Source organism: Oryctolagus cuniculus, chromosome 17 (assembly GCF_051225735.1).
Source record: "Oryctolagus cuniculus isolate XC-2025 breed Fujian yellow rabbit chromosome 17, ASM5122573v1, whole genome shotgun sequence".
NCBI lineage: Eukaryota > Metazoa > Chordata > Mammalia > Lagomorpha > Leporidae > Oryctolagus > Oryctolagus cuniculus.
This window is the reverse complement of record NC_142883.1, coordinates 65,203,732-65,221,548: the sequence shown is the minus strand read 5'-3', so window position 1 is coordinate 65,221,548 and position 17,817 is coordinate 65,203,732. Positions and strand designations below refer to the sequence as shown.

At 62.3% G+C, this 17,817-nt stretch overlaps 1 protein-coding gene across 4 annotated transcripts; it reads left to right on the top strand.

Moving 5' to 3' along the window:
- The first annotated feature begins 191 nt into the window (after nucleotides 1–191).
- FLCN (folliculin) lies at nucleotides 192–17,696 on the top strand. Of its 4 annotated transcripts, none has more exons than XM_008251599.5 (13): nucleotides 192–327; nucleotides 2,557–2,749; nucleotides 3,809–4,063; nucleotides 5,485–5,631; nucleotides 6,781–7,002; nucleotides 7,440–7,600; nucleotides 10,207–10,298; nucleotides 11,980–12,170; nucleotides 14,306–14,419; nucleotides 14,624–14,747; nucleotides 15,640–15,771; nucleotides 15,877–15,982; nucleotides 16,863–17,696. In XM_008251599.5, the coding sequence occupies exons 3-13, from the start codon at nucleotides 3,815–3,817 to the stop codon at nucleotides 17,062–17,064; spliced, it is 1,740 nt and encodes a 579-aa protein (XP_008249821.2). In that variant the 5' UTR covers nucleotides 192–327; nucleotides 2,557–2,749; nucleotides 3,809–3,814; the 3' UTR covers nucleotides 17,065–17,696. The 4 variants fall into 4 exon arrangements, 3 of the variants coding, with proteins under 3 accessions (XP_008249821.2, XP_008249822.2, XP_089173206.1); XM_008251600.4 differs by having other exon boundaries at nucleotides 315–909; XR_016223652.1 differs by lacking the exons at nucleotides 192–327; nucleotides 14,624–14,747 and adding an exon at nucleotides 334–909.
- The last annotated feature ends 121 nt before the right edge of the window (nucleotides 17,697–17,817 follow it).

The following is a 17,817-nucleotide window of genomic DNA, read 5'->3' as shown; positions in this document are numbered from 1 at the left end:
CACGTTTGAAATGGTTTTGTCCAGCAGCGCTTGCGGGTGCGGTTTAAACTATTCTCTACTTCTCTGAGAGGGGGAGCGGCGCAGCGGCGGTGGAAGAGGAAGGTGTCGGGTTGAGCGATTCCCGCTGCCACTCGACTTCGGAGTTACGGGGGCGCGGGCCTTCGTTCCCAGACCCAAGGACCTGGTGGGGCCTCGCTCGCTTCGCGGTGCGGGGTGCGCTCGGGCAATCCGGGCGCCCCCGCGGCGGGCCTGGGCGGATGGTACGGTCCGACCCAGTCACGCGCCTCTGGCTTGGCGCCGGGGCAGCCTGGACTGAGGGGACCGCGGGTGAGTGTGGCCGCCCGGGTCTGGGCGTCTCCCCCTCGGGGTCGGGCCCGCCGTGCGATGCGGCCGCGACCACCTGTCCCTTAGGGCCGGCTCCGGCCGCACCTTGACCTGTCCGGCGGGGACGGCGAGGGCCCGGCCGAGTGTGGGGCGGGCAGCGGTGGGCGAGTGGCTTGGGGCGTTGCGGAGAGCTGGCGATGTGGAGGGAGCGTGAGGCCACATCCTAGCTCCTCGCGGGAGGAGGAGGAGCCGGGGCCGTTGTTTGGTTCCGATTTGACGTTGCCCTGCCTCTCTCCCGGTGCCCCCTGCTCCAGCGCCGGCCCGGGTTTGCCCTGGAAGACCGCAGTTCTTCCTTGGGTTGGTGGACGTGGCCGAGAATGCTTGGTCCAGCGAGGTCAGCAGGGGGTGAGAAGCAGCGTGCCGTGGACACCCGGCGCCACCCCGGTGTCCAGCCAGGCTGGTGGGGGGGACCTTTGTCACTGCAGAGAAAGGCGGCAGCCGGTGGCACTGGCTTATCACTGTTGTCATCGCGTCCTTGAGTAACCCTGGCACGTGACCTTGTGTCTGCTGTCCGCGACAACCTAGGTGAGGGCAGCAGCAGTGGTGCCCGCGGGTTCCAGCCGGAAGGAAGCCCCGAGGGAGACCGGTTAGGGGCTGCTGCATGCTCACTGCGGGTCACCTGGCCCCTGCTGGATCTGCGGGGGCTCCTTCAACCCCCTGTGGGCCTCTGGGATCCTAGGGAGCTGGGGGGGGGGGCGGTGGTAGGGCGGGGAGAGTGTGGTGTGGCGGTCCCGGCCAGGCTGAGGAGTCGGGACACCTGCTTGTAGGGTGTAGAGCTCACTGGGCAGGGGAGGCTGGAGTGGAGCTAGAGGAAGGCAGTGGAAGAGAGCTTTATTGATTTATTTGAAAGTCGGAGTTACACAGAGAAGGAGAGAGAAAGAGAGAGGTCTTCCATCCGCTGGTTCACTCCCCAAATGGCTGAAATGGCTGGAGCTGGGCTGATCCGAAGCCAGGAGCCAGTAGCTTCCTCTGGGTCTCCCGCATGGGTGCAGGGGCCCAAGCGCTTGGTCCATCTTCCACTGCTTTCCCAGGCCATAGCAGAGAGCTGGATTGGAAGTGGAGCAGCCGGGACTCAAACCGGTGCTCTTTGAATTGGTTCTGGATTTTTTTTTCCCTGGGCCTAGAATACGTTGGGTGACAGCGTCTCTGGTGCCCGCTCCGGCCTAGGCAGGCTGGAGCAGGTGCGCCTGGGGTGGGGCAGAGGGCTGCCTTGGTCTGGGTGTGTGGCTGGAAGGAGCCTTTTTTTTTTTTTCCTCCAAGGAAGGCGTGGCCCCCTTTCCAGGCTCTGGGGCAGGGCATCTGTGTCTGCTTTTGTTTTCCATCCTATTAGCCCTGCCTTGACCTCCTGGTTCCAGTTCTGGTTCTGGTCCTGGTCTGATCCATGGTCACCTCCCATGTCTCCTCGTCCGCTGTGGGTCTCAAAGCCCTTGACGAATGTTCTTGACCTCACCGTCATGGACCCCCTGGGTTCTTTCTTTAAACTCAGTCCATCGGCTCCTGTGCCACTGGACTGTCCCCGCGGTGGGCACCTCCATCTACTTCCTGTGCTGACGGCTGTCACCTCCCCGTGGGCAGCCCCTAAACCTGTTTATTTATCCGTCACGTGCTCTTTGGGTGCCCTGTGTGTTGGGAACTGCTGTAGACACCAGGGGACAACGTCTCTACGTGCTGGAAATTTTATTTTTATTTTTAAGATTTGAAAGGCAGAGATATGGGGGGGAGAGAGAGAGAGATCAATCAATCTTCCATCCAATGGTTCGCTCCCCAAATGGCTGCAACAGCTGGGGCTGGGCCAGGCTGAAGCCAGGAACCAGGAGCTTCTTCTGGGTCTCCCACGTGGGTGCAGGAGCCCAAGCACTTGGACCATTCCCAGGAGCGTTAGCAGGGAGCTGCATTGGAAGTGGAGCAGCCTGGACTCGAAGTGGCACTGATACGGGATGCTGGCACTGCCGGCAGAGGCTTAACCTCTGTGCCACAGCACCGGCCCCAGGAAATCTGATCTTTGTAAAGGGGAAGTACATACAACCTGTTAGGAGACAGAAATGAGGCAGGGCGGGGGCGGGGCAGCTGTCCCGGGTGGGCTGGCTGGGGAGGCCTCGGACCGGGTACAGGGCAGGGGCAGGGCCGCGGGTGCCCGGGACCTTCTCCCCAGCCCTGCCCTCTCATCTGCAGTCGGTGTGGCCACGGCCTGCTCCAGGCATCCCGGCTGAGCGTCGGGCCATCTGCACTTGCGTCACCTGCCTCTGGGAACACCTCGGGCCAGGGGCCGGAGCCTCCGCTCTCCACGCTCGCACCCGCCTGCTTCTCTTCCGTTTTGCCTCCGCCATTGCCAGCCCCTGCTGCCTCCGGGTCCGCGGACGGGCAGGTGGGTTGCCATTGGTGGGCAGGCACGGGTGTGGGCTCTGTTTCTCTGACCTTGACCTCTGCTAGGGCACCAGTGACCTCCCTGTTACTTTGCAGGGGATCCCTGCCCACTGGTTTTTTTTTTTTTTTTTTCTGTCCAAATTGTGCTAAAATGCACATAAAGTGGACCATTGTCAGCACACAGCTGTGTGTTGCTGAGTGATGGAACCGCCAGCACAGGCTGGCTCCAGTGCTGTCCACATGCCGGGCTTAAACATGAACTGCCCAGCCCCCTGGCACCATTGCCCCTTCCGTCCCTGTGGATCCCACCACTCGGAGCCCGAGCCCCACCCCCACCCCCAACTTGGATGTGTGAATTTCAAAGTTCTTTTTGCACCAAAGGAAACTTTATCCTTCCCTTCCAGAGGTAAAGTCCCCCGTACAGTCTCGTGTCAATTGGGCATTGCTTGTCCTTTTGTGACGGGCTCCTGTCACCGGGCTTGCCGTGCTGTGAGCCAGCCTGCACGGCCTCTTCCGCTGTCGTCCAGGTCTCCTGTGTCATGTTGGAGCCTCACTCTCCGAGGCCCCAGGGGTCTGCATCCTGGGGCTTCAAGACCCCTCCTCTGGAGGCCTCTGCCAGCCCCACTGGCCCCTCGGAGCACTGGACTGGGCAGGTTCCCGTGCCCCTCCCCGGGGAGGGCTGCTTCCTCGTCCAGACTGGGAGGCGCTCAGCGGGTGCGTGCTGAGCAGGGGTCCACTTGAAGTCCACTTTATGGACCTCTCAGTTGCCCAGGAGTTTGCGGGTCCCTGCAAGGGTAGCTGTCCTGCTCCTGTGCTGTCTGCCCCGGGGCCCTGTCTCAGTTCTGCCTGGAGGGCCTTTGGTGCGGCCATTCACCCCCAAGCCCCCTCTCGTGGCTGCCTCTGGGCCCGATGGGGTCTGGCTTCCCGTTGTCTGTGCTGCCCCTGACGTGGCGCTGGGTGCAAAGCGGGTGCTGCCCCAGTGGTCAAGCGGGAAGTCCTAGAGGCGCCGGGGAGCTTCCGTGGGGGTGCCTTCTGCTCACGGTGTCCCCCTGCTCCCCAGGGCACCATGAACGCCATCGTCGCCCTGTGTCACTTCTGCGAGCTGCACGGCCCCCGCACGCTCTTCTGCACGGAGGTGCTGCACGCCCCGCTTCCCCAGGGCGCCGGGAGCGGGGACAGCCCCGGCCAGGGTGAGCAGGCCGAGGAGGAGGAAGGCGGCATCCAGATGAGCGGCCGCGGCCGCGCCCACAGCCCCGCGGAGGGGGCCGGCGCCGAGCCGGGCAGCGCGGGGCCCAGGAAGTCGGACATGTGTGAGGCAAGTGCGCTCCGTTCAGGGTCTCGGGGAGGCGCGGTCCCCCAGCAGGCCTCCTCTCAAGTGGCACCCCGAAGGCATGTGCGTCTCTGTGCCCCCAAGTGCTGCCGTAGCTTTTCCAGCCGGCTCTGTGCTGAGTGTCGGCACCCACACAGCCCAGCCACAGCCCTGCGTCCCCTGGCGCACGTCCTCACCATGCCCCGGCTGTGAGCCTGGGGGAGTGGGCCTCAGCACCCCGGCAGATCAAGGCTCTGCTGGAGGCCCTGGGGGGGGCCCTGAGGTGGATGCTGGGCGCTGGACGTGGGCATTGGACCTGGCCCTGCTTTAGGAACAGGCTGAGTTCTGTTGGTTTTTCTGAGAGGCGGGCGCTGTATCAGAGCCTCATCTATTGCTGCTAATGCCCATGAGGGGTCCTGGGGAGAGGGGAGCCCTCAGACGCTGGCGGTGGGGGCCCTAGGGGGCTCAGCCAGCTTCCGGAGAGGCCTGGAGACAGTCTTGGGGTTCACCTTGGAGGAGGCCTGCACCTCTTGGGCAGGGGCTTGCCTCGGGGCCCTGCTGTGCACGGCCCTGGGGGCCTGGATGCCGCAGGCTGCTGGTGGCCTCCGCGGGCTGCACGGTCCACTCCTGCAGCAGGCAGTGTGGCAGGCCGTTCCCAAGCCCCTGCCTCCGACCCTGTCTGTGCGGGGCCCCTGCCTGTGGCTGGGCCGAGTGTGTTCAGGACCAAGGACAGAAGCTCGGTGGCTGTGGACAGGGCTCCCGAGAGCAGCACAGCCCCGTGCCCTCAGGCCAGCCACAGTCCACCCCAGCCTCAGTTTTGTCTTCTGTGGAATGGGGTTTCTCACAGGGTTGCAGCTTGGCTAGAGCGACGGACCTGTTCACAGAACCTGCCGCTCACATAAATGCCTGTTCCCACCGACCTCTGACCACCTTGGGGACCTCTAGGTCCTGCTTTTCCTGTCCTGGAAACCTTTAACTCCTCAGATGAGTGCTAATCTAGGAGCCACTTATTCCTATGCAAAAATAGAGTTTTCTTTCGGGTTTATTTATCTGAGAGGCAGAGCTACAGAGAGAAAGGTCTTGCATCCCCTGGTTCACTCCCCAGGTGGCCGAAACGGCTGGGGCTGAGCTGATCTAGAGCCAGGAGCTTCTTCTGGGTCTCCCATGTGGGTGCAGGGGCCCAAGGACTCGGGGCATCTTCTACTGCTTTCCCAGGCCATAGCAGAGAGCTGGCTTGGAAGAGGAGCAGCCGGGACACGAACTGGCACCCATGTGGGATGCCGGCGCCGCAGGCGAAGGCTTAGCCTGCTACGCCACAGCGCCAGGTCCAAAATTAGAGCCTCCTAAATGCAGCTTGGCTTGGAGTGGGCTTGAGAGTTTGTCGGCTGCCCTGCAACTAACAGGTCTTCTCCTGCGGCCCCGGGCAGGGCTGCCGCTCTCTGGCCGCGGGCCACCCGGGCTACATCAGCCACGACAAGGAGACTTCCATCAAGTACGTCAGTCACCAGCACCCCAACCACCCCCAGCTCTTCAGCATCGTCCGCCAGGCCTGCGTCCGCAGCCTGAGCTGTGAGGTGAGCCTCTCTCCGGGGGCGGGCCCGCCCCTGGGAAACCCGCTTGTCCGGGTTCAGTGATGGTGGGGTAGGGGCGGTAGGGGAGATGCGTGTCTAGGACTCGGAGAAGTCATGTCGAACTGGCCGGGGTTGCCGGACTTGCATTTGTGCTCTGTGTCTCGTTTGCTTGTTTCTAAGGTTTATTTTATTTGAACAGCAGAATGATAGGGAGGGAGACCTTCCATCCGCTGGTTCACTCCCCAGATGCCCACAGCAGCCAGGACTGAGCCAGCCGAAAGCCAGGAGCCAGGAACTCCATCCTGGTCCCCGCTCTGGGTGGCCCAGTCACTGAGCCACGTGCACGCCCCATCCCTGCTGTGCTCCGGGCCAGCTGCGTTGTGCCCTCCCTCCGCCTTCTCACCGGGAGCTGCTGGGCCCTTGCCCTCAGCTGTTCTCTCATTTTACTGTCCTGTGATTTGTCTGTGGGCAGGCGGGTGGCCTTGTCTGCTGGGAGATGTGTGTTAGGTGTGTGTCCATGGGGAAATGGGGCGTGAGGAAGCCGCTTAAGCCCTCGGGTGGTTTGGCACTGGGTGTCCAGGTGAGTCAGCTACCACCGGGTGTGGGGCAGGTGGGATACTTGTGTAACAGTCACTTCTGGGCACCAGGTCGTGTCCCAGCTGCTCCACTTCTGATCCGGCTCCCTGCTGATGGCCTGGGAAAGCAGGAGAAGATGGCCCAGTGCTTGGGCTTCTGCACTGGTGTGGGAGACCTGGAAGAAGCTCCTGGCTCCTGGTTTCAGATTGGCGTAGCTCTGGCCACTGAGGCCATTTTGGGGAGGGAACTAGCAGATGGAAGCCCTCTCTCTGTAAAAACTCTGCCTCTCAAATAAATAAATAAATAAGCCTTAAAAAACAGAGCACTCAGGGCTCAGGGTGGAGGACTCCAGGCGCCCGCCTCGGGTGCTGGCCAGGTGTCCCGTGGCACTGATGTCGTGTTGGGGAAGTCTGGTCATGGGAACTATGAGTTGTGGTGTCTGCCTTCGTCCCCACGCGTCCCGCTGTCCCCCATGACTAGTCCGAGTCAGCAGCAGGCCTGGGCAGGGTGCTCTGCCTCGATTTGGCTCACGCGGGGAAGGGGCTGGCTCCTGGAGTTCCCGTGGCTTCCCCGCAGGTCTGCCCCGGCCGCGAAGGCCCCATCTTCTTCGGGGACGAGCAGCACGGCTTCGTGTTCAGCCACACGTTCTTCATCAAGGACAGCCTGGCCCGGGGCTTCCAGCGCTGGTATAGCATCATCGCCATCATGATGGACCGCATCTACCTCATCAGCTCCTGGCCCTTCCTGCTGGCCAGGGTGCGGGCCATCATCGACGAGCTGCAGGGCAAAGCCCTCAAGGTGAGCGCTGGTGCAGCCGTGGGCTCTGAGCGCTCTGGGCTCCAGGCTGCCGCCAGTGCCGTGAGCTCCCGCCGTCTCGGCACCGGGCCAGCTGCACTCAGGTGGTGGCAGCGGCGTCCCCGCAGCGGGCCTGTTCCCGGGCACTGTGGCTGCGGGAGGGCCGGGCATGCGCTCGTTCTGGGCGGAGCAGCTGCTTTACCTGCTGGAGCTGCGGGGCTGGCTGGCGACCCTCGTCCATGCGGGGACTGAGGCCTCTTCCCAGGGGGGATGCCTGGGGGCAGGGCCCAGGGCTACCCCAGCGGGAGCCTAAGGAGTGGTTTCAGGAGGGGGCCCGGGACATCCTGCCCCAGCTCCTGGGCCCCGCCCCCCGGGTGACCCCGAATCCGGATGGGGCAGCACACGGTGTGCTGAGGCGCCCTGGGGCCTTTGCGTGGCAGGTGTTTGAGGCGGAGCAGTTCGGGTGCCCACAGCGCGCGCAGCGGATGAACACGGCCTTCACGCCCTTCCTGCACCAGCGGAACGGCAACGCGGCGCGCTCGCTCACGTCCCTCACCAGTGACGACAACCTGTGGGCGTGCCTGCACACCTCCTTCGCCTGGTGAGCACCCGGCCCGCTCCCAGTTCTGGGCAGGGGCAGGGGTGGGGTCTCCCTGCTGGAGTGAGAACCGCTCTTCTCTTCTGTGCGGCTGGTTCTGCCTCAGGGTCTCTGAAGCAGTTGGCTGCTGATTTTCAAGTTGTTTTTTTTTTTTGATACGTGAAAATTACATTTCTAAGGTACAGCATGATGTTTTGGTCTGTGTGTCTCTTGTGGGAAGACTAAATCAAGCTGTCGGACACGTGTATTCCCTCATACGCTTGTCCTGTTTCGCATAAGAATACTTGGAATCTACCCTGTTTTCTCCTGTATTTTATTTTATTTTATTTTTTTAAGATTTTTTTTTTTCAGAGGTAGAGTTACAGACAGTGAGAGGCAGAGAGAGAGAGAGGTCTTCCATCTGCTGGTTCCCTCCCCAAATGGCTGCAATGGCCAGAGCTGCGCCCATCTGAAGCCAGGAGCCAGGAGCTTCTTCCAGGTCTCCCACGTGGGTGCAGGGGCCCAAGGACTTGGGCCATCTTCCACTGCTTTCCCAGGCCACAGCAGAGAGCTGGTTTAGAAGAGAGGCAGCCAGGACTAGAACTGGTGCCTATATGGGATGCTGGCACTGCAGGCAGAGGATTAACCTACTGTGCCACGGCACTGGCCCCTACTCCTGTATTTTAAATCATTTCCTTTATGGGAATTTTCAAACATAGCCAAAGTAAACAGCGCAGTACACATACACCATCTGGTTCAATTTTAGCAGTTACCAGCAATAAAAAATTATTTTTAATTGTTTTATTGGAACCAGTGTTGTGGCAAACAGGCCATGTCGCTCCTTGCGACAGCTGCATCCCGTATTGGAGCGACAGTTGGAGCCCCAGCTACTCTGCCTCTGATCCAGCTCCCCGCTATGTCCCTGGGAGGCGCCAGATGTTTGTTCAAGTCCCTGGGTCCCTGCCACCCATGTGGCAAGATGGAATTCCTTGGGGCCGGTGCTTGGCATAACGGGTAAAGCTGCTGCCTGCAGTGCCAGCTTCCCATATAGGTGCTGGTTCAAGTCCCGGCTGCTCCGGTTCCGATCCAGCCCTCTGCTATGCCCTGGGAAAGCAGTAGAGGGTGGACCAAGTCTTTGGGTTCCTGCACCAGTGTGGGAGACCCAGAGGAGGCTCTTGGCTCCTGGCTTTGGATCGGCACAGCTCCAGCTGTTGTGGCCAGTTGGGGAGTGAACCAGCGGATGGAAGACCTCTCTCTCTCGCTTTCTCTCTCTCTCTGCCTCCTCTCTCTGTGCGACTCTGACTTTCAAATAAATAAATCTTAAAAAAAAAAAAAAAAAGATGCAGTTCCTGGCTCCTGTGGCTTCAGCCTGGCTGTTGTAGCCATCTGGGGAGTGAACCAGTGGATGGAAGATCTCTCTGTCTGTCTGTCTCTGTGTGTCTCCCTTTCTGCTAGTCTGCCTTTCAAATAAATAAATCTGTAAAAATTAATTATTAATTAATTATAAGGATTTTTCAAGCTAAGGTTTGATAGGAGGGGGCTTGACTATGAGCAGGAAGCTTTCTTTTTTAAAATTTTTTTTTTTTTAAGATTTATTTATTTGAGGGCCGGCGCCGCGGCTCAACAGGCTAATCCTCCGCCTTGCGGCGCCGGCACACTGGATTCTAGTCCCGGTCGGGGTGCCGGATTCTGTCCCGGTTGCCCCTCTTCCAGGCCAGCTCTCTGCTGTGGCCAGGGAGTGCCGTGGAGGATGGCCCAAGTGCTTGGGCCCTGCACCCCATGGGAGACCAGGAGGAATCACCTGACTCCTGCCGTCAGATCAGCGCGGTGTGCCAGCCGCAGCACACGGCAAAGGAAGCCCTTTCTCTCTGTTTGTCTCTCTCTCTCACTGTGCACTCTGTCTGTCAAAAAAAAAAAAAAAAAAAAAGATTTATTTATTTGAAAGGCACAGTTACAGAGAAAGAGAGGGAGAGACAGAGTTCTTCCCATCCACTGGTTCACTCCCCAAATGGTTGCAAAAGCCAACGCTGGGCCAGGCTGAAGCTAGGAGCCAGGGGCTTCTTCCGGGTCTCCCACGTGGGTGCAGGGGCCCAAGCACTTGAGCCATCTTCCGCTGCTTTCCCAGGCCATAGCGGAGAGCTGGATGGGAAGTGGAGCAGCCAGGACTCAAACCAGTACCCATATGGGATGCTGGCATTATAGGCGGTGGCCTAACCCTCTGTGCCACAGCACCGGCCCCAAACTGGAACTCAAACCAGGCATTTGATGTGGGATGCTGGCATCCACGTGGTGGCCTAATCACGGGGGCAAACACATGCTGTGGCTTTTTTTTTTTTTTTTTTTTTTTTTTTTTAAGTATTGATTTATTTGAGAGGTGGAGAAACAGAGAGCTTCTGTCCTCTGCCTCACTCCCCATAGCCTTCAGTGGCTGGGGTTGGGCCGGCATGAAGCCAAGAGGTGGGATTACAACACATGTCTCCCCACGTGGGTGGCAAGAGCCCGATCCTGGAGCTACCCCTGCTGCCTGTGTTGCGGTCTCAGGGGGGCCTCTCCTCGGTGTGTCCCTGTGGACCCCAGGTCCAGGGTGTCCTTTGGCGCGAAGGCCTCACGGCTGGCGCTGTGTTCCCCAGGCTCCTGAAAGCGTGCGGCAGCCGACTGACGGAGAAGCTGCTGGAAGGCGCGCCGACCGAGGACACCCTGGTGCAGATGGAGAAGCTGGCCGGTGAGGCTGGGGGCGGCCCCTCGCCCTCCGTGTTTCTGTTCACTTCCTGCCTGGTTTTGTTTGACGGGCACAGGAGAGACTCTGTTCCCAGGTGCGCTGGGAAAATCCATAGAGAGGTGTGTTGGAGAGAAGTGAGTGAGGAAGGTGCTTTTGTTTTGTTTTACAAATTTATTTATTGAAAGGCAGAGTTATTTGGGGAGGGGCCGAATGCAGGAACTTGGCACTCCATCTGGGTCTCCCACAAGGATGTGGGGGCCTCGGTACTTGAGCCGTCTCCACTGCCTCCCCAGGCATGTTAGCTGGGAGCTGGGTGAGAATGAGCAGCCGGGACTCGAACCCGTGCTCTTACGCTGGTGTCACACACAGGTGGGGGCTTAACCCACTGCACTGTGGGTCCAGCCTCGGTCCTTTATGTGAAACTGACCACCAGGGGGTCCTGGCATGGTGAGCCCCCCTACCCAGGACCTCTCCATCCTGGCCGAGTTTTCCACCAGGGCAGACCGGTACCTGGGGGTCTCGGGGTCGCTGCGGGCAATGCCTTTAACCGTGCGGTTTCTCACGTGGAGTTGCAGAGAGAGCAGAGCAAGCTCAGAGCAGACCCAGCCTCGCACCCCGCCTTCTCGTCCTTGTGGGTCAGTTGGGCCGGAACCATTTACTGATCGTGCCGAGAGTCCAGGCTGGAGCGGGGGCGGGGCGCCGAGGGCTTTCTCACGGGAGGCGGGGCCTCTGCTGCTCCCGTGTGCCCTTCTCTGGGCCCGGTTGTGCTTGTTCTTGGGGTGCTCGGGAGGACTGTGGCTGAAGGAAGGGGCGTGTGCAGCCCTGGGAGGAGCCCCGGGCGGAGAGGCGCTCCGCTCCGCCAGCGCTGCGGCTGGCCTGTGGTTCCTTTTTCTTTTCTTTCTTCTTTCTTTTTTTAGAAGATCGCTTGCTTGATTGACTTTGAAAGAGGGACAGGAAGGTTTTCCATCCTCTGGGTGATGCCCCCACAGCCCCATGACAGCCTGGGCTAGGCCCCGTCTGGGTCTCCCGCGTGGGAGATGGGAACCCAAGCACTTGGACCATCCTCTGCTGCATCTAGGCGCACTAGCAGGGAGCTGGATTGGAGCTGGAACAGGGGGCTGGCGCCGTGGCTTAGTGGGTGGGGCTGCCATCTGTGGTGCCGGCATCCTGTTTAGGTTCCCGTCCTGGCTGCTCCACTTCCGATCCAGCTCCCTGCCAATGCGCCTGGGAAAGCAGCGGAAGGTGGCCCAAGTGCTTGGGCCCCTGCACCCACACAGGAGACCCAGATGAAGCTCCTAGCTTCAGATCAGCCCAGCTCTGACTGTTGTAGCCATTTGGGGTGTGAACCAGCAGATGGAAGATCTCTCTCTCTCCTGCTTGCTTTCTCTGTGCCTCTCCCTCTCTGTAACTCTGCCTTTCAAATAATTAAATTAAAAAAAAAAAAAAAAAAGAAGAAGTAGGGCGGCCAGGACCCGAGCCGGGGGTGCCAGTGGCCTAGCGGCAGCAGTAACCCACTGCACCACGTGCCTGCCCTGGTGGATTTGGGCTTTCCCGGGAGGATAGCCAGGGGTCAGCAGCCGGCTGGCCGGTGCCGCCATGAGCTCCGCGGGCTGGAGCGGTCGGGACGGGGGCGGCTCGCACCCGGAGGCCGCAGGTCGCATGAGCAGCCTGGTCGCCGTTCTAGACCTGGAAGAGGAGTCGGAGAGCTGGGACAACTCGGAGACCGAGGAGGAGGAGAAGGCCCCCGTGCTGCCGGGGGGCGCCGACGGGCGGGAGCTGACCAAGTGCCCGACAGACTCGTCCTTGCTCTCGGACCGCGGCAGCTGGCAGCCCCGCAAGCCGACCGGCTTCAAGTCGCTGCGGCACATGAGACAGGTAGGCGGCACCCGGCAGAGCCCCGGCTGCTCTCCTCCGCCGGCCCACCTGCCCTTGGGCCTGGCGGCTCGGCACCCAGCAGGGAGTCCTTGGAGAGGGCGACGGAGTGTGGGAGCCACGGGAGCAGCTATGCCGAGGGGTTGGCGTCCTGCCCACGTCCCTCTAAGTCTTGCTGTGCTGGAGTCCTCTAAGGGGCTGCGCCGCACGGGTCCTCTGTTGGCTGCAGCCTGGACTCCGCAGTACGCAGCAATGGTCGTCCCCAGAAAACCCGCGAGTGTGGCCGTGGTCGAGATAGCCCGAGGCAGGCACGGCGGGCAGCGTGTGCGGGGCTCGCCAGTCCGTCCCGCAGGAGGTTAGCCCAGGTCTGCTGAGCGGAGCGTGGTCCCCACCCCGCCCAGCCTGAGCAGCGGGTGTCGCCCCGCACGCCTCCCTGTGGTGGCAGATGCGAGCACCTGGCGCGAGTGGCAGGGCTCCCCGGGGGCGTCCGGATGCAGCCACCCGCGCTGGCTGGGGTCTGGACTCCACGGGAGGGGACTGCCGTGGTACTGCTGAGGTTCCGAACAGCGCAAGCGCTTGTTTGGTTTTAATTATCCTCAAAGCTTGGCTTCCTAGAGACCATGAGATAGCAGGCCTTTCTTTTATTTGTTTTTTAAAACACTGACTGATTTATATTATTTGAAAGGCAGAGTGACAGAGGGAGAGGCAGAGAGAGAGAGCGCGCGCACTTCCCTTCACTGGTTCATTCTGCGGATGCCTCTCGGAGCCGGGGCTGGGATGAGCCAGCACCAGGAGCCAGGGACCCCAGCGGGGTCTTCCGTGTGGGTGGCAGGGACCCAGTCACTGGGCTGCCATCTGCTGTCTCACACTGGGAGGGAGCTGGATCGGCGTCAGAGCCAGAACTCAAACCCAGGCCCTCTGCTATGAGACGCCGGCCTCCAAGGAGCAGCTGAACCTAGGGCCGCGGCGCCCGACCCAGGCAGGCCCCTGCTGAGAGGCCAGTGTGGGGGAAGTTCCAGGGCGTGGTGGGCTGGGGGCGGGCCCTGCGGGATGAAGAGGGCCCGCAGTCCTGCACAGGACACCACTGGGGTCCAGGCTCCTGCTGGCGAGGGCGCAGCCGTGGCCTGGGGTGTGGGGAAGGCCGGGTGCCCCTCCTCTCTGGTATCGGTGCAGCTGCCAGTGGCTCAGGAAAATCGGGTGTTGTGAGGGGCCGGCACCGTGATGTAGTGGGTGACGCCGTGGCCTGCAGTGACAGGGTCCCATGTGGGCACTGGTTTGAGTCCTGGCTGTTCCACTTCCAACCCAGCTCTCTGCTATGCCCTGGGAAGGTAGTGGAGGATGGCCCAAGTCCCTGGGCCCTGCACCCACGTGCGAGACTCAGAAGAAGCTCCTGGCTTCAGATCGGCACAGCTCCGGCCATTGTGGCCATCTGGGGAGTGAACCAGCAGATGGAAGATCCTCTCTCTCTCTGCCTGTGCTGCTCTGTAACTCTGCCTTTCAAATAAATAAACTTTTATTAAAAAAAAATCAGGCCGGCGCCGCGGCTCACTAGGCTAATCCTCCGCCTTGCGGCACTAGCACACCGGGTTCTAGTCCCGGTCGGGGCGCCGGATTCTGTCCCGGTTGCCCCTCTTCCAGGCCAGCCCTCTGCTGTGGCCTGGGAGTGCAGTGGAGGATGGCCCAAGTGCTTGGGCCCTGCACCCCATGGGAGACCAGGATAAGCTCCTGGCTCCTGCCATCGGATCAGCGCGGTGCGCCGGCCGCAGCGCGCTGGCCGCAGCGGCCATTGGAGGGTGAACCAACGGCAAAGGAAGACCTTTCTCTGTCTCTCTCTCACTTTCCACTCTGCCTGTCAAAAAAAAAAAAAAATCAGGCGTTCTGAGAGAATGTAAATGGTGCCGAAGTTGACGGCTTTTGGCTTCACCTTGTTAAAAATAAAACCGGCTCCAAGTTCTGAACGGGAGTCAGAGCCCAGGACCCCTCTTTTTGGTGCAGATCAGGGCACGTCCGTCTGTGCGCCCTCTTGATCCTGGCAGGTCACCAGGCTCCCTGAGCGGGTGACTTCTCGCATCCTTGCTGTACAGGGCCCCCCGGGGGGGCGGGTTGCTGAGTGGCCAGCGCTGCCTTCTGTCCCCCAGGTGCTGGGCGCCCAGTCCTTCCGCATGCTGGCCTGGCACGTGCTCATGGGGAACCAGGTGATCTGGAAGAGCAGAGACGTGGACCTGGTCCACTCGGCGTTCGAGGTCCTCCGGGTAAGCGTCTGCGCTGGGTGGCTGTGGTGGCACACGGCCGCCGCCCTGTCAGGGTGCGGGGGTGCCAGGTCCTGGGGCTGGGAGCTGCTACAGCAATGGCTCCCTCTCGCAGCTGGCCCTCCCTTGTAGGGCGCGGTGGGGCGGGGCGGGGCGGGGGCGGGGCTGGCATCGGGGGCGGGGCTCCGAGTGCTGTGTCCTCTGCAGACCATGCTGCCCGTGGGCTGCGTGCGCATCATCCCGTACAGCAGCCAGTACGAGGAGGCCTACCGCTGCAACTTCCTGGGGCTCAGCCCGCAGGTGCAGGTCCCCGCCCATGTGTTGTCCTCAGGTGCGTGCCGTGCTGCCCCCCCCCACCCGGGGGGGGGAGGCTGGGCCTGGGAGGCGGCAGCACCCACGCTGCAGGCCCAGCTGTCTTCTGTCATTGAAGCCGGCGGGGCGGGGGGAGCTGGGTGACCTGACTGTGGCTGCGGCTGTGGGGCCGTGGTCACGGGGCGGGCACAGAGGGCGCGCACGCCCTGAGGATGGTCCCCAGGGGAGGTCGGCATCCTGGGACGCCGTTATTGTTTCCTGGGCTCCTTGTTTTTTTTTTTTTAAGGTTTACTTATGTAGTTTAACTGCCAAGTCTGGGCCAGGCTGAAGCCAGGAGCCAGGAACTCTGTCCTAGTCTCCCACATGGGCGCAGGGACCCAAGCACTCAGGCCAGCCTCTGCTGCCTTCCCAGGCCATTAGCAGGGAGCTGGATTGGAAGCAGAGCAGCGGAACCGGAACCCGCTCTCTGATCCGGGCAGTGGGCATGCAGGCGGCCCCGGCTTGCTGGGCTGTCCGCAGCAGGCCTTCCATGGTCATGCCCGTCCCTGTGACGTTCCTAGTTCCTCGTTCCTCCTAGCTCTGAGCCTCCCCTGCCTTGGCTAGTGCAGCCGGGCTCTGAGCAGGGACCTGGGAGGTGAACCTGCAGCCCTCCGCCCAGGCGTGTGTGTCCAGCAGGCAGCCTGGGGCTGCATGCTGACTGCTGGGCATACCTGAGGCCCTGGACAGCCGCCCCTGCAGCACCAGGGGGCGGCGTCTGCCCTGGGTGGCGTTAGGCACGCAGGCTGTGGGCGCAGACACAGGCCTGGAGTGCCAACCCACCGCTGGCTGTGGGGCCGGGATGCCGGGTTGGTGGTGGGAGCGGCTGGGGGCTGCATCGTGTGGGTGTGTGAGGGCCGTGCCGTGCCGCGCAGAGTTCGCCGTCGTTGTGGAGGTCCACGCGGCCCCCCGCTCCACCCTCCTCCCGGCGGGCCACGAGGACGAGCAGCCTCTGAGCAAGTATGAGTTCGTGGTGACCAGCGGGAGCCCCGTGGCCGCGGACCGAGGTGGGTGCGCGAGCTGGGCTGCCCTCCCTTGGGGGCGGGCAGGCCACCCCCCCCCGCCTGGCCTGGGGCTCACGTGCCCCCCCCCATCTCCACCCTTGTCCCCAGTGGGCCCCACCATCCTGAACAAGATCGAAGCGGCTCTGACCAACCAGAACCTGTCTGTGGACGTGGTGGACCAGTGCCTCGTCTGCCTCAAAGAGGAGTGGATGAAGTAGGTACCCAGGCCGGGGCACGGCTGCCTGCTTGCCGCCTGCAGCCTGCGAGGCTGGGAGAGGTGGCCCAGGGCCTCTGTCCCTGCTGCCGAGGGCCGAGGGCCACAGCACATGGGGGAGCGCCCCTCCTTTGCAGCCCTGTTCTGTGTAATTAGCTTTGAAACCTAAGTCGGCTAACAAACGTTCCTTTTTTAAAAAAAATTTTTGAGAGACAGAAGCTGCCATCAGCCAGTTCACGCCCCTGATGCCTGCAAGAGACCTGGCTGGGCCAGGCGGGAGTCAGGAGCCGGGAGCTCCATCCGGGGCTCCTGCGCAGGAGCCCGGCTCTACCCGAGCCGTCCCTGGTGCCGGCCCCTCGCCCCAGGGGTCCGTGCTGGCAGGAGCCAGAGTCGGGAGCTGAGCCGGGTACTTCCCAGTGGGCTGTGCGCGTCCCAGGCACCGGGCAGAATGCTGCCCCTCTGGGCACCTGGCTTTATTTCCACCTGCCTTAGCCCTGCGCTCTTCCGGCACGTGCGTCAGACGTCCTGACTGCCCACAGGACAGCGAGGCGTCTGGGCAGGCGGACGAGTTGAGGGAGCTGTTTCTTTCCCGTCTCTCTGCTGTTGGGGTGCACCGGCCCTTGTCCCCAGGGCTGGGGGCCATGGGGCTGGCTGCTCCCCGCCACAACCCGGAGTTGGAATCCCAGCCCAGCTGCAGGGCTCTGGCCGGTCCTGAAGCCGTTTGGCTCGCTCTGCTGGCCGGGACTGGGCTGGGGGTTCTGGGCTGGTGTGTGTGTGGCCGGGACTGGGCCGGGGGTTCTGGGCTGGTGTGTGTGTGGCCCGCTCTGCTGGCCGGGACTGGGCCGGGGGTTCTGAGCGGTCACGTGTCTGGTCCCCACAGTAAAGTGAAGGTGCTGTTCAAGTTCACCAAGGTGGACAGCCGGCCCAAAGAGGACACGCAGCGGCTCCTGAGCGTGCTGGGCGCGGCCGAGGAGGACAACGTGAAGCTGCTCAAGTTCTGGATGACCGGCCTGAGCAAGACCTACAAGTCACACCTCATGTCCACCGTCCGCAGCCCCATGGCCTCCGAGGCGCGGAGCTGACCCGCGTCCCAGCCTGAGGGCCGGCTGGCATGGACCGCATCCTCCAGGGACGTGGGGGCGTGGGGATGGGGCCCGGGCCTGGCGTCGGGGCGCCCGTGACGGGGAGGGCTCGGGGGCGCGCGCAGCTGGTGCCTCCCCGGGACTCGGGCAGAGTGGGCCCGTCCCGGCGTGGCTGCCCCCGTGGCCGCAAGCCCTCTGCAGGTTCCCGAGCCGAGCGCGAGCTTTCTGGGTCTGCGCAGTGAGTCGTGCGCGTCCCCGCCCCGGCCCTGTGGGATGCGCGCCCGGAGGCCATGGACTTGTCTCCCGGGGGTGGGGGAGACTGCAGCAGCAGTGGAGCCGCCATCCTTCCCGCAGGAACACAGTGGGGGGGTGCCTGCCCCCTGCGCCGCCAGGGCTGCAGCCAGCAGTTCCCACGGTGCTGTCGCCTGTGGCGGCTTCACGCCCCACCCCCGCCCCACTGCCTCCATGGGCGCTCATGGCTTGGAGAGGTTGGCAGTTTGCTGGTCTGTGTGTAGTTTGTTTTTGTGTTCTTATTTTAATTTATGTCTAACACGAAGACCAGGTTTCTATGACTGGCTCTCTGTAGGAGGCCAAAAACATTGAAACACAATAAAGTATTTTTCTAAGCTGTTGGTTTGGCGCCTACCATTTTCAGCGTGCTCAGAACACAGGACCCCAGGGTGGCACCGTGAGTGGCCAGCGCTCTGTGGCGGGAGGCGGTCTGAGCCGCGTCACCGCCTCCAGGCCCCCAGG

Bases quoted from the DNA above. Each gene is read 5' to 3' on its own strand.
- FLCN (XM_008251599.5), top strand. From the start codon at position 3,815: ATGAACGCCATCGTCGCCCTGTGTCACTTCTGCGAGCTGCACGGCCCC. The intron at 4,064-5,484 runs GCAAGTGCGCTC...GGCCCCGGGCAG, and splicing joins GGAAGTCGGACATGTGTGAG to GGCTGCCGCTCTCTGGCCGC. The intron at 15,772-15,876 runs GTGGGTGCGCGA...CCTTGTCCCCAG, and splicing joins CCCCGTGGCCGCGGACCGAG to TGGGCCCCACCATCCTGAAC.